The 25,800-nt window shown below is 35.6% G+C and overlaps 6 protein-coding genes across 6 annotated transcripts; 3 read left to right on the forward strand and 3 right to left on the reverse strand.

Moving 5' to 3' along the window:
• On the forward strand, nucleotides 1-9,513 carry LOC129239645 (ubiquitin carboxyl-terminal hydrolase 7). The gene is made up of 4 exons (XM_054875307.1): nucleotides 1-837; nucleotides 1,007-2,320; nucleotides 2,672-4,072; nucleotides 4,688-9,513. The coding sequence occupies exons 2-4, from the start codon at nucleotides 1,139-1,141 to the stop codon at nucleotides 5,432-5,434; spliced, it is 3,330 nt and encodes a 1,109-aa protein (XP_054731282.1). The 5' UTR covers nucleotides 1-837; nucleotides 1,007-1,138; the 3' UTR covers nucleotides 5,435-9,513.
• A 2,422-nt stretch (nucleotides 9,514-11,935) lies between these two features.
• Nucleotides 11,936-13,709, reverse strand: LOC129239156 (pleiotropic regulator 1). Its single transcript, XM_054874487.1, has 3 exons — nucleotides 13,471-13,709; nucleotides 13,045-13,409; nucleotides 11,936-12,952 (listed from the first exon to the last, which is right to left on the reverse strand). The coding sequence occupies exons 1-3, from the start codon at nucleotides 13,581-13,583 to the stop codon at nucleotides 12,012-12,014; spliced, it is 1,419 nt and encodes a 472-aa protein (XP_054730462.1). The 5' UTR covers nucleotides 13,584-13,709; the 3' UTR covers nucleotides 11,936-12,011.
• A 505-nt stretch (nucleotides 13,710-14,214) lies between these two features.
• On the reverse strand, nucleotides 14,215-19,632 carry LOC129237819 (LSM12 homolog A). Its single transcript, XM_054872766.1, has 5 exons — nucleotides 18,840-19,632; nucleotides 16,388-16,521; nucleotides 16,191-16,307; nucleotides 14,522-14,653; nucleotides 14,215-14,438 (listed from the first exon to the last, which is right to left on the reverse strand). Exons 1-5 carry the CDS (start codon nucleotides 18,958-18,960, stop codon nucleotides 14,268-14,270), a joined length of 675 nt encoding a protein of 224 aa, XP_054728741.1. The 5' UTR covers nucleotides 18,961-19,632; the 3' UTR covers nucleotides 14,215-14,267.
• Nucleotides 19,633-19,750: 118 nt separating this feature from the next.
• LOC129237818 (uncharacterized) lies at nucleotides 19,751-21,508 on the forward strand. Its single transcript, XM_054872765.1, has 3 exons — nucleotides 19,751-20,696; nucleotides 20,758-20,848; nucleotides 20,914-21,508. Exons 1-3 carry the CDS (start codon nucleotides 20,299-20,301, stop codon nucleotides 21,277-21,279), a joined length of 855 nt encoding a protein of 284 aa, XP_054728740.1. The 5' UTR covers nucleotides 19,751-20,298; the 3' UTR covers nucleotides 21,280-21,508.
• Nucleotides 21,509-22,633: 1,125 nt separating this feature from the next.
• On the reverse strand, nucleotides 22,634-23,746 carry LOC129237685 (rhythmically expressed gene 2 protein). Its single transcript, XM_054872574.1, has one exon. It carries the CDS (start codon nucleotides 23,556-23,558, stop codon nucleotides 22,794-22,796), a length of 765 nt encoding a protein of 254 aa, XP_054728549.1. The 5' UTR covers nucleotides 23,559-23,746; the 3' UTR covers nucleotides 22,634-22,793.
• A 1,122-nt stretch (nucleotides 23,747-24,868) lies between these two features.
• LOC129237920 (INO80 complex subunit C) lies at nucleotides 24,869-25,695 on the forward strand. The gene is made up of 2 exons (XM_054872909.1): nucleotides 24,869-25,120; nucleotides 25,324-25,695. The coding sequence occupies exons 1-2, from the start codon at nucleotides 24,976-24,978 to the stop codon at nucleotides 25,521-25,523; spliced, it is 345 nt and encodes a 114-aa protein (XP_054728884.1). The 5' UTR covers nucleotides 24,869-24,975; the 3' UTR covers nucleotides 25,524-25,695.
• Nucleotides 25,696-25,800: the final 105 nt, after the last annotated feature.

Consider the following 25,800-nt stretch of genomic DNA (forward strand, 5'->3'; position numbering starts at 1 on the left):
TTAAATAAAAACTTAATATATATGTACCTTCATAAAAAACTCAAGAGCTACCTTGGATATAATTTTCGTATGATTCCATGGCGAATTAAAAAGTGCATCGAGTTTTAAACGGCATGACAGAAACACAACACTGTGGAATTTGACAGTCAAAAAGTAGCAACAGTAACGGCGATGGGAATAGGAAAAAATGTAAATTTCCTAAAGGTGTTAATTTGAGGAAAATACTTGCGAATAAGTGTGAAATCAAGTGAAAAGTGTGCCTCGCACTTCGGTAGCATCTTCCGAAAGAAAAATCATAAGTTTATTGCACAAAAACAGAGAAACGGTTGCGTGAAGAAAGTCGACAAAGTCCAGAAGAAGAATTCGGCAATTTGCATTGTCTACACATTCTGACTTGCCACAACCTCAACCACAACCATACCTGTCCGCCGTTGTCTTCGCTAATTGTGTTGTGTGTTCATATGTTCGGCTTTTGCCTTTAATTTGGAATTTTGTCTTTTTCATCACCAAGCATCGCAGAATTAGCAGTTGAAGGAGGTAGAAGGTGAAAAAAGCATTTGCTTATAAGAATTGAAAAGTGTGCATAATTAAAAAAAAAGAGCAGAATACAAAGAAAAGGAAGAACGGCTGGCGTAAATAAAAGCAGAAAATAGTGAATCGTGAAAGCATTTTAGAGATAAGTTGAATAGAACGAGGAAAGGTAAAGACGAGTGAATAAAGAACAGTTTGTTCGGGGTGTTAGCGGCCGCCTTCTCGAGTGCCAAAGTGGAAGAAAATCAAAAGAAGAATACAAGAGCAGAACGAAAGAAAAGGAAAAACAAGGCATAGTTTTGACAGGTAAGAATGTGAAAAACATAAGAGAATCACATTTTACAAATTTTCATTTCTCTTCATCATCTGCTTAATGTGAGAATGATTGGAAAATTGAAAAATAAGTAATATTTTTTTCACGTTCACTTTCACGTCTGACGTATTGACGTATTTTTGTTAATTTTTTGGTACATAGTGTGGGATTTAGCAAAGGGTCGCGGTGTAGCCAAAGATACAGCATATCTCAGCGACGACGAAGTGTGTGAAAGAAAAATTGCGGTTGCGGGGCGCTGTAAAATTGAATTTAAAGCGTAATTGTGACGAGAAAATGGAAATCGAGCCCGACCAATCGATAGAGGCAATGGACACACAAGAGGTCGAAATAATCACAAGCGACCTGCAACATCAGCAACAGCAACTGAATAAGCTGCATTTGCCACCAGCACAGCTGCCTAACGAAAACGGCAACGTACCGCCGCAGCAACTACTCGCCGACACCACTTCGCCATACGCCAACGAACAGGAGATGACGTCCGTCGAGGATCCCAAGGAGGATCAGTTTCGCTCAGAGGCGACATTTTCATATACGGTGGAGAATATTGCACAGTTAAAGCAACAACATCTTTCTCCTCCCGTATATGTACGTATGTTGCCATGGAAAATAATGGTAATTCCAAATGATCGTGCGCTCGGTTTCTTCCTTCAGTGTAATGGTGAAAATGAATCACCCACATGGTCGTGTAATGCCATCGCTGAACTAAGGTTAAAATGCCACAAACCAGATGCACCCCCGTTTACACGTGCGCGCATTAAGCATCTTTTTTACTCCAAAGAGAATGATTACGGCTACTCAAACTTCATTACGTGGACCGAATTACAAGATCCCGACAAATGCTACGTACATAATGGCGCTATCACATTGGAGGTTCATGTTGTAGCTGACGCGCCACACGGTGTACTTTGGGACTCAAAAAAACACACTGGTTATGTGGGGCTTAAGAATCAGGGTGCAACATGCTATATGAACTCACTGCTTCAAACACTTTATTTTACCAATCAACTGAGACGTGCTGTTTATAAAATACCGACAGAGGCTGATGATAGTACCAAGTCGGTAGGTTTATCACTGCAGCGTGTATTTCATGATCTTCAATTCGGCGACCGCCCAGTGGGTACTAAAAAGCTTACCAAGTCCTTTGGTTGGGAAACACTCGACTCGTTTATGCAACATGATGTACAGGAATTTTTACGAGTGCTGCTGGACAAATTAGAATCAAAGATGAAGGGTACTTGCTTGGAAGGCACCATACCGGGACTATTCGAGGGAAAAATGTCTTCATACATAAAATGCAAGAACGTAGATTACAACAGCACACGCTATGAAACTTTCTATGATATTCAGTTGAACATTAAGGATAAAAAGAATATCTACGATTCGTTCAAGGATTACATTGCCTCGGAGACTCTTGAGGGTGATAATAAATACGACGCCGGTGTACATGGTCTTCAGGTGAGTTAAGAAAAACTAAAAATTTATTACTGAAGTGAAAATACTTATTTGATCATTATATTAAATGTAACCATTATTTACGAACTTGAAAAATGTGCCAATAATTTTAAAAGAGACCTAATTGAGCACAACCGTTAGTATAATTGGCTGAGAAACTTCTCGTTGTTCTAGAATGCTGTTGGCGGGAACGCAGAAAATTTTCGCCGGTGATATTTTAAAAATTAACTATAAAAATTTCTTTTAAATAAAGTTTAAGCTATATTTGCGCTTTAGAACCATATTTGTACCACTTCTTTATATAAAAATTCTTAAATCTAAGCTTATTTTTTATTTTACTTTTCTTTCTTGTAGGAGGCAAGCAAGGGTGTTATATTTACAGCCTTTCCACCCGTGTTGCATTTGCATTTAATGCGATTCCAATATGATCCCATAACAGATAGTTCAATCAAATATAACGATCGATTTGAATTTTACGATCGTATAAATTTGGACGATTATCTAGCCGAGAAGGAGAAGACACCTGCCGAATACGTTCTGCATGCAGTGCTCGTTCATTCGGGCGACAACCATGGCGGCCACTATGTGGTCTTCATCAATCCGAAAGCGGATGGCAAATGGTTCAAATTTGACGATGATGTCGTCTCCAGTTGTCGTCGGGTAGAAGCCATCGAACAGAATTATGGCGGAAACGATGATGAAATATCGTTCCATGCTAAGTGCAGCAATGCATACATGTTAGTCTACATACGTAAATCTGAGCTGGAACGTGTCCTCAGCGATATACCCGAGCATGAAATACCCAGTGAATTAGTAGAGCGTCTTGAATTAGAGAAAAGAATTGAGATGGCTCGTCGTAAAGAGCGGAGCGAAGCGAACTTATATATCTCCATTCACGTTATCCTGGAAGAGTACTTTGAAGCGCAACAAAAGCGTCGCCTTTTCGACTTAGATAAAGTCCACCAACGTCTTTTCAAGCTGAAACAAACCCAGACTGTCGAGGAGATGATGGACGCGTTCGTAAAATCGTTCGGCGTAACAAAAGATCGTATGCGCGTGTGGATTATGTTTGCGGCACAATCACAAAAATTTCTTTATTTTGATTTCCAACGGGAAGCATTACGTCCGATTGAACAAATCGCTACTGCACAGAAGCCATGGGTGATCTTTCTCGAGTTGGCGTCTCCCCTTGTACCTGGCCGCCCGTTGCCACCGTTCGATCCTAAACAGGAAGTGCTACTATTCTTCAAGTATTATGATGCTTGTAATAAAAGGCTAAATTATATTGGCTGTTCACAACAGCCACTAACCCGGCGTTTAAGTGAACTTGTGCCTGATGTTAATGCACATCTGGGCTTTGAGCCGGACACCGAATTGACTGTATTCGATGAATGCAACGACAAGAAGATTCCCAATATAAATGAACCTCTTGAGAATGTGCTTTACCTGCATCCGGACAATTTGCAGGGCTACATATTGATATTTGAAAAAGAGCATGTTGATGTTAAATTAGATTTGCCGACAGTCGAGGATTACTTCTTGGATTTGGTCTACAGAGTAGAAATCACATTCTGTGATAAGTGTAACCCCAATGAACCGGAAATCGTCCTAGAACTCTCTAATCGCTATAATTATGATCAAATGGCACAAGCGGTCGCCGAGCGACTCAATACTGATCCAAACAAATTGCAGTTCTTCATGTGCGTCAGCAGCTACAAGGAGACACCTGGAAATGCCGTTCCGTATACATTTAAGGTGAATTTACAAGAGCGCATAAATAAACATAGATATAAGCGAAGGCAATTTAGTTGGGATGAAAGAATTTGAGTCTAATAGTGATCATTCTCGATTTTTCCATTATTATTTCTGTTGTTGTTGTTGTAGCAGCATAAACATTCCCCATACTAAATACGGGGAATGCTGCTGGAGTGAAAGTCCTTGGCCGGATATAAATCCGGGTCGTTTCGGTAACGTAGAACGGACTATCATGGAAACGTTATTATCTCTCTCACTATATGCATGCTTAGTTAAAATGTGATTGAAGAAATTATGCATTGCTTTTAAATTCAAAAAATATATAATGGGGAGGATATATTTTTTGAATTCACAAGGGTGAGGTGCCGCTTTTGGACTTTTCTGTGGCGGTATAGCCTACAATTCCGTGTCCGAAAGGAGTGTATCATTTAAATATTACATAATCTGTTATTTTTGCGCCGAAAAGTCTAACTTGAGAAACTACTTCTCCTAGTATAAGGTATTTTAGTAATAATCTTTCCACTTCAGGATCGAACTTAGGACAGTAAAGTATCATTTCAACATATTTATCTAACACTTTCATTGGTTTCTTCTTTTTGAATTTTCTTTTTTCAGGGAACTGTTAAGGATCTAGTCGCATACTGCAAGCAGAGCGCATCTAAAAAGCTCTTCTATCAAAGACTGTCTCTCAGCATTCACGAACTCGACAATAAGAAACAATTTAAATGCATTTGGGTCTCAAACGACCTTAAGGAAGAGAAAGAGCTCGTGTTGTATCCCAATAAGAATGAGAATGTCAAAGGCCTGTTGGACGAGGCTGCCAAAAAGATACAATTTGCGGAAAATAGCCGTAAGAAGTTGCGTTTGCTTAAAGTGGCCAATCACAAAATAGGAACCATATACAAAGAAGATACGCCGCTGGAATCGCTACAAAAGTCGAACGAAACGCTGACGACACAAAGTGCGCAGAAGACTTTCCGCATAGAGGAAGTGCCTGCCGAAGACATGCAACTAGCCGAGAATGAAATGCTCGTTCCCGTGGCACATTACAGCAAAGAGATCTACAACTCATTTGGTGTGCCATTCTTAATTAAAGCGAAACATAATGAACCATACGGTGCGTTTAAGCAACGTATACAGAAACGTCTCAATGTGCCCGATAAAGAGTGGGAGAATTATAAATTTGCCGTCATTTCAATGGGACACCCGAACGAAATTAACGACAATACACCCGTCGATTTGGAAATCTACCGCAATTGGACCAATGCACATTTGCCTTACTTTGGACTCGATCACATAAACAAATCTAGAAAGCGGACATCCTTGAATTTCTCTGAGAAAGCGATTAAAATTTATAATTAAATTAGAGTATAATTGGCGTAAACAACAAAAGCATAACAAATAATGAAACTCATTGTGGGGTCGATGTGTGCGTGCAAAATAAAAGAACTGCTGAGATGAAGAAAAATATGCGGAGAGAAGCGAGAGAGAGGAGGGATAATAGCAGGAAATTTTTAAATGGGGCTTTATGGCTAAGAAGACAAGTTAAATTACAGCACGATAAACGATAAAAAATAGAAAAACAAAAACAAAAATGTTGCTAACGTACATATGTCTTGTTCTTATGTTTACAAGCTGCATTCACGCCGAAACAACAACACACATATACCAATGCAATAACATCAGCCGCAAAAGCAACAAGGAAAACTATGAGCAGCCAAAAATATGAAGCAAGGAAGTAACAAGCCAACCAATTTGTCAATCGGCCAACTAACCAACCAGCAACAGCAATTGTAAATGCAAACAAAGGAAAGCAAAGCAAAAATTCTGCCAAATGCAACAACAAGCCTAGAGTGTTTGTAAATTGTTTGCTTTTATAGTTTTGAATGTGTTAAAACGCTTCGCCTGCAAAACACTCACATAGCTCACAATCACAGACAACACAAACAAGATTACGTATGAGTAATAAAACAAATGGAAATACATAATACACTTTAACAAAACAAAAACCCGATCTTTAAAATTAAACTAAAATAAAATTAATAAATTTAAAATATAGAACTTTAAAGCAGGCGTACGATTGTAAAATATTTGCGCAAAATTAAATGTGTGATGAGGTCTAAGTGATTTTCAAAAGTTGCTGACGTGATTGCGGCGGGAAATGGATGATCGATATCGGCGTAAAACAATGATATTGGGCAGGAATCAAGTTTCGTAGTGATTTTGGCGCTTTATTCGAACTCAATAAGTGGATGTTAGTTAGGTGGTGCATTTCGGCTTTGACTGTCTGCATACCTCTTCTACCTGATAATTTCGAAAAAGATTTAACTACCGGATTAAAAATCATGGGCATCAACAGGCGCAAAGTCTCTGAAAATGCGCATCACCAGCAGTAACAGCAACAACATGGAAAAGCATAGAGTGCAAGTAGTGTAATTTGAAATATACAGATCCATGCACACATATACATATATATATATATATACATCTATTAAAAATTAGAGATATACATACATACATTGAGTCTAACAAAACGAAACGATCCTGATGATTTTTAGATTACATGTATCAGAAAAGCTATACATATATTAATAGGATTTTATCAACTTCCAAAACACAAAAGACGAATGATTCTCGTACATGCTGATAAGACTCCTTTATTACAAAAGCCTACATACATAGAAGCATGGAGGTTATGCGAATAAAAAGTTGTGGGGCGAATGGTGGAGATTCATTATTTTATGTTTTATAATGTTAGCGAAAATGTTAAGAATATTAATTGAGGAATCGCATCCTGCTATCCTATCCAATGTCCTTAATTATGTACACAAACAATTTTTTTATTTGTGAATTTTTTTTTTTTATATTAAGCGCCTCTATTTTAAATTATCTGAAAGCTGTCCAGCGTTAAAATACTGAAAAATGTTCATACATATCGTTACATTAGAAATCTTTGAAAAATTTGTTTTTCCTTTCGTCTGCAAAAAATATTACAAAAATGGGCTTTACGTAAATATTGTATCATTAAATCTTAGAACTTGTACGAGATGTTATGGGGCGCGTCATCATTATTCAAAAGTGGCGCGAGTGAGCTGATACTGCGGAAGTCCTCCATCCTGAACGGATCATTCAATATGTCAGAATTTCGGTTCATAACTAAAGTCAATAATACGCATACGCCTTAAAGCTACTTAATACCATGGTCGGTAATTATTATGAACTAAAACATATAAATTTAATCATTGGGGATGGGATGGTAATCATTGTAAATTAAGAAAATAAAAATGTAATATTATTCCTGACTATTTTCTAATTCATATTTTTCGCCCAACAATAATAATTATTCCTTTATATTTATATTTTTTATCCACAAGTAATTAATAATTTAAAATTTATTCGATCAAGGACAATTACACTAAACAGCAAAATCAAAAAAAAAAAATCCATCCCGGGCTCACTATTTTTTCTTATGTAGTTCGATCTCCAAATCAATAAAAATAATTTTCGAATTTTACCACATTTTTTAGAATTTTTCTTTTATTGTTTTCGATTTTTATGATTTTAACGAATACGTCAATCGATGTAAATATTAATGGTCTTTAATTTACGTCACTTATTTTTGATATTAAAAAAAAAACAGCTTTTGTTTCCCAAAAAAATCGTCCAAAATTCAAGGAGTTAATAGTCAATATTTCTACAGAAGTTGAACCCTCCACGAAGCGAATCCATCCAATCATAATAAAACTATAAGCAATGAAGTAAATTTATACTATTTGCATCAAAATTGTTCCATTGAAAATTCTTATTCGAGTAAAAGTTGAGATATCTCAGCGCAACTCAGTGCGTAATAAAAGTGAGCAAAGTCCGATAATAATGACGTCCACCTTCCATATAGTGGTAATTTCCAAATAATAGTCCGGATTTTAAAACTAAAGACCAAATATGGGATAAAGGATGACGTAAATTAAAAAAACATGTTGTGTATTTCTAAACCTGGTGACAAAACTACAAAATTTATTGGACTTGGATAAAAAATACGCAAAAGGTTTGAAATCTAAATATGCCATCGAAATTTGCTTTGGCTTGGAGTTGTTTGATCTCCAGGAAATAAATAGTGACAGTTCGGGATGAAAACTCATGTTCTCAGTGTTATTGTTGTTTATATTTTATATTTGTTGTAACGTAAAACTACAACCATGTTGCATGTAATTGCAATTGTCGAGCAAAAAAATTAAAAATCGATAATCTATTAATATTCTTGACCCAAAAAACGTTAATCAAAAGTATCAGACGATCTTTAGTAAATCAAACAATAATCATTGCCCCGCAAAAATACAAAAATTAGAAAATAGTCATAAGTTTTTATTTTTATTAACACTAAAAAACTGCAACATCTTTAGAAATTATAACACAGACAAATATAAATGGGTATATTCAAAAGTTGCAATATTTGAAACATGATAATTTTTGATTAGTTTTAAAAAATAATGATTTTTGCCTTCCCTGTTGCACTTAAATTTATTTTTTGCGCCAATAGATTTTGCCATATTCTAAACTTAGAAATTTGTTTAATGATTCTCTGCGGTTATTTAAAATAATTGCCTTTAAAAAATCTGATATCTCTCTGTCTCCCCATAACTTTTATTTGAATTCGTCTAAATCGGTCGATAGATTATTTATTTTTTTATTTGCTTTACATTTAATTGTAATTATCAATTTAATCGATTATCAAGCTTTATATCAGTAAAAATGGTTAGGATATCAATCATTTCAAAATTGTTACGCTTGTAGCTTTTCGCAGGTTGTTTAATTTTTTTGATGTTCAAGTTGACTTTGTGACTGACGGTTTTGAAACTGGACTACTAAAATTTTTGTCTGTCCATTCTTCAAATTTGTTTTTATTTCTAATTATAATTACTTCGCCCTTTAAATTGTGGTATATTTTTTGAGAATTTTAATTGTAAATAGTTTACGCACGTGTCCAAAATACCAAAAAGTCGCTACGATTTTTCTTTCGACAATGGCTTTATAGTAATTGAATTCTTTTAATAAGTTCGAATGCACTGACTGGATTTCTGGTTTTGGCGTCGTAATTGAGGAGATCGCCATATGAATGTTGCAATTCCATTTCAATAAAACACACAACTATTTTGATTATTATTTTAAAATATTGAAAGCAAGCATTTTAAAATGTTAAGGAACAGCAATTTTTTTTTACTTATAGTTAAAGTTAATGTTTCTACGTTTCAAGGAGATGGAAATTAATTAACTAATATACATACAAATTAATGCATAAAATTAAAAATTAAATATAAAAAGCTAAAACAAAGGCAATTAAAGTATAACTACCATAAAATAAACATTTATTATACATATGTATGTGTGTGTAAAAATGATTACAATCACGACAAATAAAAAAAAAAAATTATTAAAGCCGAAAACGGAAAATATTCGAACTGTAAACGAATTGAGATAAAATTAGTGAGATGAATGAACTATTTAAGGAATCATGAGGCGCTACCGCCGTAGCAGGATGGATTAATGGCGCCGGTTCGAATTTCCGAGCATGAAACACCAAATGCTAGAAAAAGTTGTTTCTAATAGCAGTCGCTCCTCGGCAGGCAATGGCAAACCTCCTTTCGCCGTTCAGAGTCAGCTTAAAACTGTAGGTCCTTCCATTCGTGGAACAACATCAAGACGCACACCACAAATAGGAGGAGGAGCTCAGCCAAACACGGGGCGTAAAGGACTTCATATATAATTTAGTTTAATGCTTAAATGGAAAAGGAGCTAACTGCTGTATAATTACCATATGTCAAAATTGCAGCCGTTGCAATTATTTTCAGATATTTTGAAATATGTACATACATATCGCCACGTGGTAATGTCCACCTTACAGTGACTTCCCCGATTGGAAGATACATATTGAAGTGGGTTATGCGCCTCGCCATGAAGCATCTCTTCACAATAATTTATCTAATCCCAATTCTCTTCTGCCGAGATATCATCACATGTGTTGGTGTTTTCGGGGACGAGTCGTAACAGCATTGCTGCATGAGTCACTCGACCATATCAGACTGTTCTTTGAGGTTTTCAAAGTATTTAAACCTTTGCTCCTTGTTGCATTTAACTACGGCTTCTGGGTAGGAGTTCTTCGCTGATATTTTAGTGCTAGTCTGTTGACAGAAACTCAGTATCATATCTCCGCGTATCTAAATAAATCACTTTACGCTTGAACAACGTTTAAATATTGAAATCTTATTTCCAGAAAAGAAGTAAAATCGAAGCACATTTTCATCTGGGCATCTGGCGATCGGAAAATTTGCAAGTGATAGTCGAGAAGACAAACGGTCTTCAGAGAGTGACAGTTTGGTGCGGAGTTTGAAGCGATGGTACCATTAGCCCATTTTTTAGCTAGAAACACCATTTTGGTCAACATTTTGGCATGAGAAACAATTTTTGTGTCCCCGAAAATTGAAGGCATGAACTCAGACGCTCTTTCGTCTCAGCAAAATGGCGCACCATGCCACTTGCGTTGTTAGGGGTTAAGGATCGGCATCATACGTTTCAATGAAATAAAAAGGGTGTAGGTTTCCACTACGAGTTTAAGGCTTTTTTGTGTCCTTTATTCATAAGGCACCTCATACAAACCAAGCTCTCTCAATAAATCAAAGATAGAGGTTTGTTGGGCTGAACATATGTGCCTTTCTTTTGGTGGTAAAAGGCCTATATGTTTACTCCTTCTTCCTATGGTATCACATTCGTGAAGATAGTGTGTTCAAGTTTTGGGGGATTGGTCGCAAAAACGGCAGAAGTCAGTGGAACATATCCCTAGCCTATACAAATGGCTGCGCAATCAGCAGTGACCTTGAGTATATCATCTCAAGTGGGAGCCAGAGTCAAGTGAGCCTGCAGTCAACGATTCCGTATTCTTGAATAAGATCACTTTTTGTTTACCAAAAGCTTCCCTAGTCATATTAAGCAGTGTCAGCTCGAACACCAGCTCCATCGCAGCTGTTGAGCAAGGTTAACACCATAGGATTTTCGTACTAAACTTTTGCACCATGAAGGTCTTAGTTGCTAGATTCTTAAGGCGAATATCGAGCAAATAAATTGTGAGATACAATGCTTAAACAGATTTATCTGGATACTACTTACTTCATCACGGCGAGAGGAAACTACTATTCATGCGAATAATATTAAATTTAAATTCATATGTTATTCAGTTCACGAGTAGCTATGACCAATATCGCAAAAAAAAACAATTTATTTTATTATTGTAATAAATTAATTTTCCCCCAATAGAAAATAGTCTGTTCGGTATTCATAGTTGAAGAACGCTATTTTGTGGTACTTTTCTCTTTCTACACTCATGTACTCGTATAAAAGATTAATATTGTTTTATTTTCCAGATGCGTGATATCTTCATTTCAAGTATTCTAATATAGCTACAAAGATTAAATAAGTTTAATTAATTTTGTGTATCTTCAATCAGAAAAAATCATCCATGGGTGTGAAGTGAATGGATCTCCTTAAGAGTAACATCTTCAATATGAGGATGTAATGCCCTCGGCGAATGACTTAGAGATTATCCCAACTTCTACCTGACTATCAGCTCAACGCCACTGTACCACTTAAGGAGGCATCTCAGCCAACTGGTGAGAGACTTAAGGCAGCACTTTAAAACTTGCCGAGCGGCTAATCATATCTAGAGATAATCAACAAATACTAGTCGCAAGACGCCATTTACGTAATTGGATAGAAAAATTCCTAATCCGCTCTGCACTTTACTTTACCAGAGGCCAACAAGCGTTTTGTTTTTCTTTTTCCTTCATAGTCGGTTCCATTAATTAAAAACACGACTTTAGTCCATTTTCTTAACATAAAATTTCTTTACTTCATATCTGCTCATAAAACCAAAAATAATAACAGATTTTCTTTAGAATTTTCTGCGCTTTAGTATCTCAGGTCGCCAATTGACCGGATGTGTCTCTTCGCTTGCCTCTTCATCTTCCTTGTAAATTTTGATTGTTTTATCTGCTTCGGCGGTAATCAATCGCGAACCGGACTGATCAAAGCACATAGCAAAAATACCTGCTTCACTGTCCATTGAGCCGGGTTGTACAGGAGCTTGGAAACGTTGGAAATTGTAGCCAGTGCGCCAGTCCCAAAAGAACATTGTACCATTGTCACCACCGGACACCAATACTCCATCCGCGTTTACAGCCATGCAGTTAACGATAGCATTGTGACCAGAGATGTTTTGAACAAAATTGCCCTCCGGACAGCGCCATTGTTTAATATTATCTGGCGATGCAGAGGCAAACATATAGAGCGTGGGATGTAGCACAATGCTGCGCACAGATTTTTTGTGATTCGTCAGCGTACAAACGCTTTTGCCTGCGGCCAAATCCCACAAGCGCACCGTCGAGTCATGTGAACCGGTTATAATCTGCGGATTGACAGCTTGCGCAACTACACTAGCCACAGTGTTTGTGTGACCGGTGAGTGTATGTATGTTCGCCTTAGTACGCATATCCCAAATACGAGCGGTGGAGTCACGACCACAAGTAGCAAGTACATCAATTGTTGGATGCAGCGCCATAGAGTACACGGCTGACAAGTGACCGTGGTAATGGCGTATAACTTTATTGTATTCGAGATCCCAGCATTTTACCTGACGGTCTTCGCCACAACTGAATAGGTATGGATGTTTAGCGCTCACCGCTAGGCCGCGTACTGTGCTTACATGGCCAGTAAGTGAGAGCTTCAGCTTGCCACTGGCCAGATCCCAGATTTTTATAACGCGATCACCGGCGCCCGTTGCGAACCATTCGTTGCCTGGTTCTACAGCTATGCAACGTACCCAACCCAAGTGGCCTAAAAAATTAAAACAAAAGAAAAAAGTGAAAGTGAAAGTACTTGGAATGCGTAAATTATTTTTAAGATGCTCACAAATGCGTGACACTTACCGGAAATAACACGTGACAACTTCCAAGGAGCGTGCCAACTCGGTTTGGGGATTGTAGGCGCTTTCTTTGGTATCAGTTGAACATTACTGCCGGTTGTGCCAGTGCGTACACCTGAGCCGACCACGAGAGATGTACTACCATTGGACTGTTCCATTCCAACACCGCCGTCTTTGTCATTTGCCATCACCATAGCGTTGTGCTCTCCAACTAAGCTTCCATCTGTAATGGCAAGTGGACGCTCTGGTCCTTCTAGCGCGCCAACTGTCAATGCTGCTGCTAGTTTCTTTGTCTCAGCAGCTTTAGAGACACGGTCAAACACGAGTCCGTATGTGTCTTTTGCCTTGATGGATTTTCGTATTTTCAGCCTGAAATGCGTTCAATATATAGTATTGCAGTGGAATTAAATGTTTATTACAATTTATTTACAGCTTCTCGTCAATTTCCGGCAATGCGCTTTGGTTCGAAACAAACATGTCGTGCGTACGCTTTAACGATCGAAATATAAGTGTGTGCACACTGTGACGTTGTACTTCCTCCATGATTAAGCTTACTCTTAAGTCGTTAAAAGTACTATTTATTTAAAGACTCAGTTTCTTATTATAATAAATAATTATTCCAGGTAAAAAGAAATCACACACCATTCAATGCATTGCATGGAAAAATATACAAATATTTGAAAGAGGCTGCAAAAGGAAATGTCAAAAATAAATTCAGACAGGGTTGCACCTAACATACGTTTGTTGATTTAACCCTTGGAAACATTGGACAAAATTAAATTTACTAAACACGCCATCTTATACGTAGTTCTGTTGATTGCGTTAGCAAACTATTGTATTTACAAGCATATATAGGAATTTCTTGCATAGTTCGAAAACTAACCCAAAAATCATGAAGATACTTTAACTAAATTTATAAAAACCCGATCAAAAAAACCGACTTTCCACACATTTTATTGGAAATTACCCATAGTATTCAAGATCTCGAAATTCCAAATTAAACTTTAAATAAGTCTACATTGACTAAGAAATACTATTACCAAATACTAATTAATAAAGGCAACAAACCAAAATTCTATAACAGAGTATAGTACATCGTAACTGTAGTTCTAAAGGATTCACTCCACCCTAATATTATCATGAAGGTATCCAAAACAAAAAAAACGAAAGGGAATTTAGTGATTTTTTAGTATATATATTTTTTAAACGATTTTGTGGTCTTTTCTATTAATTTGCTGGCACAGGTGAACCTGCAGCCGCATTACTCGACGAAGATGTGCCTACTGAAGCTGAAGGTGCTGACGATGACAACGACGAAGATGTGGACGAAGAAGCTGATGATGTACCCGCAGCAGCTGAGCTGTTATCCTGTGATGCGCTCTCGAAGAATTTTTCGATCTTCACAAGCATGAAAGGAGAACGAACATATACAATTTACTGAATAATTAGCGCCACTCTTTCCAATATAAACAATTTCTTACCATTTTCTTGATGTAATTGCATAAAGTCTTGTTATTAGAAGTAGTAATGACATTTTCCACTCGATACGGTGGCGAAACAGTGACTTCATTAAATATTTGAATGTTAGTTCCCTGCCAGGATACTTCATTAGACTGGAAAACAAGAACGAAACATGCATGTTGTTCATTAATCAATTTTAAAGCATAGCATATTCTGCAGAACTATAGAAAAAGCAAATACAGTCGAACCTCAATAAGTCGAACTTCGATATCTCGAATCAAACTGCTTGGCAATGGCGTTTAGAGTGAGAATTGTGTGTAATTTTTACTTGATAACTCGAACTTCTATTACTCGAATATCTTGATAACTCGAACAGAATATTTGGCGCCAGCTTTGAAAAGTCGAATTTCCAGAAGAATCCCCTTATTACGTGTTGCTTATTTTATAGCAAACAGATGTCAGCAGTTGGGTCGCTGCACTGTTTAAGACCACAGGTATTTTATTAGTAGTTCTTACGCGAAAATAAACTCTGTTGACATGTCATCAAAATGTTGTTTAAAAACTTTATTTATTGATGAAAAATTTAAACTAATAAAGGAAGTAGAAATGGGTGCGCGAAAAAAGATGTAGCTGTAAAGTTTATCAAACTTGCATTTTTTCCCCCGAATATGGCATCAAAATTACAACCACTCGATCAAGGTGTCATACAAAATTTAAAATGTCATTATCGTCGCAGAATTTTAAAAAATACTATAAAATGCTTTGAAGTAAACAAAAATCTTAACATTACATTAATGGACTGTGTTGATGAAATAACTAATGCATGGAATATCGATGTTAAGCCGGAAATCATCTCTAATTGCTTTAGAAAAGCCGGCTTCGGTCAATATTCTGAATGGGAGGAAGAAGATGGCATTCCTTTGGTTTTCATAAGCGAACACATAAAAGAAAGGAGAAGGAAGAAATTCAACTGCAGAATGAATATGAAGCTTGGCAAAATATCAAAGGTACAGAAGGTGTCACCTTTAATGATTTTATGCATGTGGATGACGATATTGTTACTTCAAAGTTTCCCACGGATGAAGATATTGTGGAGCCATTGGGATCTAAATCCGATTTTGAGCATGATAGCGAAAGTGATATAGAAGATGATTTGCAAGATGATATGCTGCAACCAGTTTCAATCGAGCTAGTTGCAAATTCGTTCAAGATTTTGCGGTCATATTTAAAAACCAATGAACATACAACCGATTCTCTGTACAATGGTTTAAATAATATTGAAGCTTTTTTTGAAGATCAGAATAAAAAATCCTCTCGTCAATCCCAAATAACTGACCTTTTTACTTTAAAGGAATGAAAGCTATACATCTATTCATACAATGTTATTAATTATGTATATATAATTTTAAAATATACACATACAATATTATAAGCAACTATACATAATTTGAAGCATGTACTGTTTTATCAATAAAATTGTTTGCTAACCCTTGAGTTTTATGGATTGTTTTATTTTCCATCTGGTTTTATTTTGTTTATGGATTTTTATGTATGTATGTACATATGTATATTATATTTGATAACTCGAAATCTTGGTAGCTCGATTTTTTTTTGTGGCATGTCATAGTTCGAGTTATCGAAGTTCGACTGTACTTCATACGACTTGTGTAAGTTAATAATATAATATACCTTGAATTGCTTTGCAATTGTTCTGTAGAGCTCTTGTGCCTCCAGGCTAACGTCTGCATTTCTTGACTTCAGATACGTCTGTCGCTGTTGAACTGTATTGCGTAGTCGAATTTTTATCTGAAATGTGTTCGATTTTCAATGTTTCTTATTCAAACTTTAGAATTTTTTTCAACAAAGTAGTTGTCTGGCATTTATACCTGCTCCAAATTCAACTTTTGTGGATCCTCAACGAAGTTGCCATTACACTCCTTGATTACTTGGACATTGCTGCATAGCGACAAATTCAACACGTACACATCATTTAGTTGCTCTGAGTTTTTTGAACGACATTCTGTTTTAAATAATTATTACATTGATAGGAAAACTTTTGGGCTGGAACTCATTTAACAAATTAACACTATTGTTGTAAAATATTTAGCAATTCTGTCTGATAGGCAGTCCTTGTCCCTAACAAGATCGGGTCATTCAGAGAACGAAGTTTAACTGTTATGAACGAAACACAAGGAAGACTATGTTTAACACATGTGTGTGTGTGCAAAGTTGCGGTCCAAATAATAATAAAGCTACTGCCGTATATAGTTTAATAACTACTATATTGTCGTATAGGCAGAGGTAATACAACTGCAGGACTGATCTGAGAGTTCTTATAAAAATTATTAAGAATAGGAACTATTCAGCGGCAATCATTTTTGGGAACACAATTTTGCAGCTCATTAAGTTGCTAGCACTAACAAAATGACAGGAGACAGTTAAAGACCGCAAAGCAGCACTTTGATTCACCTATAGAGACACGGAGACAGGTCAATACAAAACCGTGATGCCTGATGCAATAGCACTTTGCTAATATGCCGGACGACAAATTAACTTCGAGTACAATCCAAAATACACAACCTAGAACATAAAGATGGGGGATCAAGTATTATTTTAGGGAATTGGACGGATATTTAGGAGAAAACTATTTGACCACATACCCTCAAGAAATACGAATGGGGTTTCTAACAGGACAATGGCTAAAAGCTTACAAGTTAGCGCAGCAAATTCCATGAAAATGGGGTTGAGGTAATTGGTGGGCCAATCACAGTCACTCCCAGACCACAATCTAATAAGTAATTTATGGTGACACGCTTTGAGGGTAGTTGCTTATGCCAATCCAACAATTATTTGTGAACTCTGTAAATGATAGAGGGCATGGAAATTAATACCTCACGAACGATGTGAAAATCTCATAAACTTAATGCATCGGCAGTTTGTGGCCTCAAGAGCAAGCAAAGGAAACTCAGCTAAGTAAAAATTATTACTATTATTATTGCGTTAACAATTTTTTCATTAAATTCAATGAAATTAATAATTATTTTAACTATGTAGCCCATATGCATTTAGGATTTTTCATAAAATTTAATTATAAAATATTAAAAGTTTTTGTATTTACTTATTGTTAACCCCCATAATTTGTTAAAATAAAAAACAATAATGGCTTAAGCTGCTTGTACTCTATTTTAGCCACTAAGCACTGTATTTTGTACTATGTTTAATAAATAATAATAATAATAATAAAGAAAACAATAAACATTTAATAAAAGCAACCACATTTTTTCTTAATTTCTTTCGCACGGCATACGACCGCCACTGTACATTTTGCAATAATTAAAACAATTTGAATATTATTATTAATCGTACCACAACAGACAATAGTCTAGAGCCGTGTTAGATTTGGAAATTTGTCCTGTTCAAGTCGTTTAAAACCTTGATATTGCAAGACACTAACCACTCCTTAATAATATTTTGAATACGTTTAATTATTTTCAGTATTACTAAGATCGTATCCTAATGATTGTACGTGGCTACCATTCGGTTGGACACAGTGGACTTTCCTCGACAGGCAATGGCGAACCTGGATGACCATTTCTGGCGCTAAAAAGCTCTCGCAACCTCTCATAGCCCCTATATTTTTATGATAACATCCAGGAACACATCACATATTGAAGGAATATATATATACATATAGGAATATATATCTATACATATGTAAACGTTATATTAAACCTATATAAATGTCATAACGAGGACTGAGTAGCTTAACTTAGTTTTAATATAACTTTTAGTACGAGCAAGAACTAAACAGGTGTTTATGTAAACAACTATACCAATACCAACAAAACACATACTTTAGTATTCATTTTACTCAAAAGTTACATCGGATGATTGACCTCAACCAAATTATAAGCGGTGCAGCTTTCTCTTATTCTGTGACAGTTTGATCCTCAAGCTGAGCGAATGCAGCAGAATTTACGCGAAATGAAGTTAAAAGATAAACCAAATAGTTTTAATAAAGTCTATACTTTTAACGGGTTCTATTTCTTAAGTACTGCTCTATTTTCAAAATAAACTCTCAAATCATCGTGGAAACAATTGAAAGGATTTACAACTGCTCTTAGCTGCCGTTTGTTTTACGAGACAAATTTATTTTTTCTGTTTAAACAGAATACCTGCTTGTTGAAAACATATTATCTGCCCATTGCTGATAGATTTGGAAATTATACTTCACATATAAATGTAAATAATAAACAATATACTTTTGTTTATGATATATAAACATTTTTAAATTTAATGTTTTTCAAAGGTTTGTAATAATTATCTTGAAAAGGATACTTAGTATGAGCATTTTTGTGTTGTGATCAAATGCGAGCACTTCGCCTTCCACCTCCTCGTTGAAGCAGGTCGTGCAAAGCACAGATGATCCAATACTGAAGCAATCATTTACCGCAGCCATTTTTAACGAAAGCCGCCACACAACGCAGCAATGATAACGCGAATTTATAAAAACTCTATTCTTTTGTTTTGTCAATTATCAAATTAACAGTATTATATATACTCTGTCGATAGGTTTGTGAATTGTGATATTTAATTATAAACAATTCGCAGATGCTTTTTCTAATGCAACAAAATGTGGTCGTGTCGCTTTTTCGACTTCTTGCTGCTGTTCCGTTGCATACGTTGATTCGCGGAAGTATTTGTCTTTTGTTATTTCTGCCAGCCGTTTAGATTATGGGCACTTTTTTAGAGCGCACGCCGCCAGCAAAATTTCAACAATAATTGAGCATCAATTCACAACAAAAGTACAAAAAGTGTTAACGGTGGCCGTAATTTTCTATGCGTTTCTTTTTATAATTATTTTATGTACTTTTTACCGACACTACTACTGCTGGCGCCGCTGCTCCTATTACTGCCGCGCTGCACTATTGCCTTTTTCCACTTTACTTGTGAAGTAATTTTATTGGTTCTTGCTTTTGCGATTCCACTAATTAATTACTCGCGCACTTTATGCAACTTTCCTATTTGTAAGTTAAATGCAATCTGCAGTGTAATTTGCGAAAGTTATTTTGTTTTTCACACAGTGAAAAATAATAGTAAACAGCAAACGCAGACGTTATCCAAAAATTTTTTGGTTAAAGCACTAAAAAACGAGCGGATCAAAAGGAAGGAGATGGCAAATCGAAAAACTCAATCCAAGTTTTCTTTGTGCAGCATATTCTTCCACACACACACATGTACACCAGCGCGTGGCGAATGACCAAAAAGAGAACTGTCAGAGTGACAGTTAACGTCCGTTCGAAATTACTATTGGCTTAAACAAAAAACTAATAATTTTAAGTTACATGATTAGAATGTGTTCTAATAATATTAAAATATATTTCTTATATAAAATTTAAAAACTTTTACTGCAATCCTTAAAACATTAATTCCAGTCGAATATTCCGAAAAGTAAAAAGATAACCTAATAGCAACTCTGTGATCAAATCCAAATGTAAACAAAAAAGCCGCCGGCTGGCTATAAACAACACACCGTCGAAATCGTTATCAAGTAGGGAACCTTCGTTTGCGTTCCTATCGTTAAATAATCAAAATTGACGGTTCAATTACCACCGATGGCTAGCAGCCAAACAACCAAATACATTTTCTACAGATATACGCGAGAAAGTTCCAAATGTTCTGAAATTAAATAGACTTACCAGTCAGCAGTGCCTTTTAATTTTTGTAAGTGGTTACCACGCCCTAACTAGTTTCTCATGAGCAGTAGATTTTCTCAGCTTCAAGTACTTTACCATTAATGTACCTGCAACGCCAAAGATCAATGTTAGTACTAGTGCTTCACTTGCTACTGCATCACATATCCATTTCAGTATATGGCATTAATCATTGGATTGTGCAGAATGATGGCCGTATTACACAAAAAATTGATTCGCCTTTTCTACTGCGTGAACCGCATAATCTAGTAGCATTTCTAGACCAGATACAACGCAACGATTACGTAGAGCAATCTTATCTAAAACTTAGACGTCAACGTGAATTAATTGCAGAGCATTTGCGTTATTCGAAACGATTCAGTGAAGATCTGGTTGTGCAGGCGGAGCGCTTGCAACCACATTTAGGGGCTCAGACTCAACCAATGCAAAACTTGATAAACTCGTTGGAAGCTCTCACAAAGCAAACAGCCAAAATGTATAGGTAGGTAAACTTAGAATAACTGTGTCTAAATATATGCCTGAATATTTGCATGTATTATCAGCTATCTGGAGTTTGTAAAAGATGAATTGAAAGAGTTCAGAAAATTGAAAATGCAAATAACACAACATCATGAAAAGCTAATACAACAACAGGTTAAACATAAAAACTATATTTTTTATTATTGAATAGTTTGCTAAATGGCTAACTTATACTGCAGGTCCCACTTGCGTCTCGCCAATTAGATGAAAAGACCAATAACGAGGATTTACTCAAGCGGGGTCAATACTGCAGTACGCGAACACTTTCTAGCACTGAAGATCCGGTTTTATTTTGTGACTTTTACTCTGATATGCAAATGCGTTTAGAAGACAAGGATGTTGATCCTGAAGCATTAGAGCGTGACTGGCAGCTAACGAGTGAGTCTGTGCTAAATCACGTGACTAATCTTAATATACAACAACGCATGAATCTGGAGCAAATAAAAACAATGCGATCACAAAAGGCTACAGCTGCATCAAGCGTCAAGAATAAAAAAACACAAGCAGCGTCCATAACTTCAGATGGTACTGGTAAAGATACATGAGTCAGATACTTTTATGAAAAGTTTGGTGTCTTCGGTTAGGTCTCTTGTATAACGTTTTGTTTTTAATCTCTGCGTAGCAATAAATCATAAAGTATTTCTGAAGTTTCAAGCAGTTTTTAGGCTTATCGTCATACTTACTTTTATGTGTGCATGTCGTTGAACTTAAGACTAAATATTTAAGAAAACTCCCTTTGTATTTTTCGATACGATATTTCGAAATTTTACAAGTTTCTTTTATGTTTACATTTTTTACATTATACAAATAAAAAATGCATAATCTTCTATATATATAAAAATGAAATGATGTTCGTTTGTACGCATTTTTTTGGGCCGATACGAGGCCAATTTTATTCGTTCTTTTTTCAAAGGGGAAGGTTTTTAGCAAAAAAAAAATTTCTTTTAAATATTTTCTTCATATAAAAAAAAGAAAAAATCAAAATATTATACAAAACAAAACTTGCTCGATTCTTAGATTAAAGTAAGTTTCGAATCGACGACATTCATTTTATGTGTACAACTTTTTTTGAATTTTTCGTTATTGTATACAGAAATTTCAAATGATTCGAATGAAAATTTTTTTTTTTTTATTTCTTCCATAAAATATTACACCTGTCGTTAGACAATAAGTAATTTGATTTACCATACAAAAAGATGGAATGAGAGTGATATTGAAGGGCCAATGACCCAAGCTCATTTGGAAGAAATATATACATATTATTTAAAAACAAGTGGTTAACAAACAATGACATATACGATTAGTTGACAATTGATTACAAGGATTTTGCAAGATCTGTTGGTGTTTGACGGTTAAGCTGTCTTTGGGTAGATTTTTCTTTATTTGGTAGTCTTCTCATCATAGGATTTGTATGCGTTAATAGTCTATTTATGTGTCTTCTGCTAGCGCTTTGTATTGTTTCATCAATAGTATCGATGTCAAGGTCGCGATGAATATCTGCGTTAGGTATGTACCAAGGTGCATTAGTTAAGATCCTAAGTATTTATGAAAATAATGTTTCAATTCAATTGAGCAATGCTTTCTTTGACCAATTCTATATGGAAATGAATGCGTTTGCAAACGATGTTTTCGGCTATGAACAAATGTTGGAATCGAATGAAAAAGGAAAGAAACGCGAAATGATAAAAAAAATTCTTGGAAAATTTAAAATGAATGGTGCTTCATTGGAAAAATTCAAAGGTAATAAGAACATACACAAGATAAAGTTAGAATTCGAATTTTTAGATTTATTTTGTTTATTTCTCATTTTTTGCTTTGTTTCGTATTAATTTTATTCTCTTTCAGCAAATCATTGAATTTATTGTCTAGCGAAGCGGGCGAGGGTACGCTAGTATTTTATACTATCATTGAAACAAAAAATGTAAAAACGTTGTTTCGTGTTTTTAACAATAAGATTACAATTTCAACAAAATCCAAAGTTGATATACATAGATACATACATTTTCCACTTAACTTCAGTCTCAAGATTTTCAGCTTAGGCACACTTTCCCTGTTATGTTTACCACTGGATGTCGGTTGTTTCGAGTGCAGTATGCATTTCTTTTAAACTGGCATATACATGAGTAGGTTTCGCTCGTTTCATTTCAGTGAGCGACTGTGTTATTAGTAAACTGCTCCAACCAGCATTAATGGCGCCTATATAATCCTTATCATATAGATTGCCAATATGCAACGCTTCATGGGGATACACATTATATTGCTCCAGCGGTTTTTCAAATGCAGCTTGATGGGGCTTTTCAACACCTAGATCATATGAGGTGTACACGAAGTCAAAGTTTTGTCTAATATTCATATCACTCAATACACGTTCCAATCCTGGATCACTATTGGAGATGACACCAACATATTTGCAACTGCCGCGTATCTTTTCCAATAATTCTAAGTTACCGTCAATGTGCACATAACATTCATTAGAACGGTATTGCTCAAAGAGTTTTTCACTAATGCGACGTATTTGAGGATGCGGCAATTTATCGTCTATTCGTTTAAATACATTGTCCACCAACTGCACCCACCACTCTTGCCAAGTTATTTCCTTGGAATTGCTGCCGAAATTTGGGTACTTCCTTGCCATAGCTTTGAATTCATCACGAAATATATGTTGTAAACGAACTGGGTCAAGATTTTTTACACCCATCAACGCCGCCGTCTCAGCATATTGCACTCCTGGAGCCTTGCGAAACTTTAGCAAAGTATCTGTGATATCAAATGTCACTAGTCGAAAACGTCTCAAATTTTTAACAAGCTGAGCTTGTCGTGGCATTATGCCAAAGGTAGACTCACTGTTAATGATGTTTGTGTGTCTGATTTTGCTCTTATTTTTTTGCTTGATAAGTCAATGGAAGCAGGGTACACCTTGCCTTGGATGGTAGCAATTGCTACTTATGTTTGCTTATTGATAAACTGAAAGATTATCTAATGGATAAAAGATAAGAGCATATTGCAATATTTTAAGCAATTCGCCACGGTTTTAAGTGTGAAATGCACCAGTCAAGGCGAATTTATATAAGGTGTTGGCATTCGAGCAATAACAACATTTTTAATATATGTATATTAGAAATGTGAAAAGAAAGATAATAGAAGATTGGAATGAATGACAAATAAATAATATTAGTTTGTCGCACACTCACAACACAACAACAGCTTCCCGTCATTTCGTTTTACTGGCATTATTAAATTAAAAGCGAATGGGAGAAGAACAAATAAAGCCTTCTTAGATATGGCTTATGCCCACAGTTACTTTATTTTTTGCGATTTTGTCAAGTCTGAAGTCAGGCTCCTTTCCAATACAAAACAAACAAGCAAAAGGAGGAGAAATTACATGTTTGTGAAAATTCAGTCGCGCAAGCCATAACATTGTGATTTGTGAGGTTTACACTAAACGAAGTGGCGTGAGTTAAATTTTGAAAGCTCAAATTAATATAAAGCCTCCAAATGCAGTTTTATTGCGTTTTTATGCGGATGATGCCGTGACAAGAAAGTGCCTATAATTTTTTGTGTTTCCATTGCTTTCGTCTATTCCTCCTCTTCACAAACAAGAAATTTCCCCTTCTTTTGTTTGTATATTCTCGGAGCCTGACGGAGCCTGGTTTGAACCTTGAAGGTGGTCGCACTAGAGCAATAACAATGTTTTGTCCATTACAATGCTACGAAAAAAAGAAAGTATAAAAGGAAAAGGAAAGGACAAGTTGCGCTGCAAGCCTGCAAGCAGTTGGAGTTAAAAGCATACGACATTCTAATCCCAAAGACGTTGTTTCTAAACGTCACCACTGTCATCACCACCTTTCACGAAACGCTATCTTGTTCTTAGTGAATTAGACAGAATCAGTTGATTTTCTGACACAAGAATATAATATTTGTATTCATTTTATTGTTTTTAATTTTTATTAGTCCCACGATTGTCACTAACTTGTAATCTTTTATTCTTGGTACATGTATATAATTTTTGCAATTTGGAAGTTTGATTGTCAATCTCTCAATGAGAATGTAAACATAAAATAAGCAAAACAAAGAAGTAGCCCACCCTGGTATTCAAAATCAGCTGTTATAGCGAAGTCACCCTGTGTGGATTCGCCTTCTAGAAACATGTAATATTTAGTGCTCTTTCAAATCATCTATCTATAAACCAGAAAAATTGTAAACTTGTGTTGAATATATAAATATGCCCTAAATGTGTCGATATGTCCGAAGAACCGCCAAAAATACGTTTTAAAAATACGCAATATAGCTATATTGAGCTAGGTGGAAAGAAACACATATTCAAATCACTGAAACAAATACTTTCTGTGGAGAAGACACAACAGTGGCCAGAGGGAACAATGTCTTGTAAGTACAATCGTGCGTTTTTTCATCTTCAAGTTATTATTCTAGGCTACGATGTAGAGACGTGTAGCTTTCAAATAAATCATAACGATAAATGAACTGATAAAAACCAAAACGCCGCCAAAGTTTAATTTGGTGTTTTAATTCCAGAGTCTTTTTTGTTTGTTTGTTATTTATACATATTGCCTTTTTCTTATTTCGTTTAGATTCGGCGTTTAATGCTCCACCCTCTTTGCGGCCACCTAAAAAGTATTCGGACATTTCCGGTTTGATTGCACCGTACATTGATCCGCACACCAAGCTACGCTACGCCAACTCTGAAGAATATACCATTGTAAAGACACTACCATCTGATATTGTCGCTGGTTACTTAGCATTGCGTGGTGCGAGCAGTATTGTGGGCTAAAATTTATAGAATTTAAATATATTATATCTGCATAATGATTAGATTAAATAGAAATGTTAAGCTACTGTTTAAGAAACAATCATACGTATTTGCAAAACTAGAATGTATCTGAAGACAGATCGAAGCTCAAGAATATTCCAAAATATATACATTTGCTACTATCAAAATCAAATCAACTTTTGTAAGATAAGTTTAAATCAACTTATTATTATTATTGATTTTCGCAAGCTTCATTATTTTTATATGAGTTACATATGTGTGCAATGTGTAATAGTGA

This window comes from Anastrepha obliqua, chromosome 2 (genome assembly GCF_027943255.1).
Source record: "Anastrepha obliqua isolate idAnaObli1 chromosome 2, idAnaObli1_1.0, whole genome shotgun sequence".
NCBI classification, from domain to species: domain Eukaryota; kingdom Metazoa; phylum Arthropoda; class Insecta; order Diptera; family Tephritidae; genus Anastrepha; species Anastrepha obliqua.

Coding starts and splice junctions, on each gene's coding strand:
- LOC129237685 (XM_054872574.1), bottom strand. CDS start 23,558: ATGCCACGACAAGCTCAGCTTGTTAAAAATTTGAGACGTTTTCGACTA.
- LOC129239645 (XM_054875307.1), top strand. CDS start 1,139: ATGGAAATCGAGCCCGACCAATCGATAGAGGCAATGGACACACAAGAG. Junction 2,321..2,671: donor CCGGTGTACATGGTCTTCAG/GTGAGTTAAGAA, acceptor TCTTTCTTGTAG/GAGGCAAGCAAGGGTGTTAT. Junction 4,073..4,687: donor CCGTTCCGTATACATTTAAG/GTGAATTTACAA, acceptor TTCTTTTTTCAG/GGAACTGTTAAGGATCTAGT.
- LOC129237920 (XM_054872909.1), top strand. CDS start 24,976: ATGTCCGAAGAACCGCCAAAAATACGTTTTAAAAATACGCAATATAGC. Junction 25,121..25,323: donor GCCAGAGGGAACAATGTCTT/GTAAGTACAATC, acceptor TATTTCGTTTAG/ATTCGGCGTTTAATGCTCCA.
- LOC129237819 (XM_054872766.1), bottom strand. CDS start 18,960: ATGGCTGCGGTAAATGATTGCTTCAGTATTGGATCATCTGTGCTTTGC. Junction 16,522..18,839: donor CACAAAAATGCTCATACTAA/GTATCCTTTTCA, acceptor TATTTAAAACAG/AATGTCGTTCAAAAAACTCA. Junction 16,308..16,387: donor AAAAGTTGAATTTGGAGCAG/GTATAAATGCCA, acceptor AACACATTTCAG/ATAAAAATTCGACTACGCAA.
- LOC129237818 (XM_054872765.1), top strand. CDS start 20,299: ATGTACCTGCAACGCCAAAGATCAATGTTAGTACTAGTGCTTCACTTG. Junction 20,697..20,757: donor CAAACAGCCAAAATGTATAG/GTAGGTAAACTT, acceptor ATGTATTATCAG/CTATCTGGAGTTTGTAAAAG. Junction 20,849..20,913: donor AAAAGCTAATACAACAACAG/GTTAAACATAAA, acceptor CTTATACTGCAG/GTCCCACTTGCGTCTCGCCA.
- LOC129239156 (XM_054874487.1), bottom strand. CDS start 13,583: ATGGAGGAAGTACAACGTCACAGTGTGCACACACTTATATTTCGATCG. Junction 13,410..13,470: donor CCGGAAATTGACGAGAAGCT/GTAAATAAATTG, acceptor AACGCATTTCAG/GCTGAAAATACGAAAATCCA. Junction 12,953..13,044: donor GTTGTCACGTGTTATTTCCG/GTAAGTGTCACG, acceptor TTAATTTTTTAG/GCCACTTGGGTTGGGTACGT.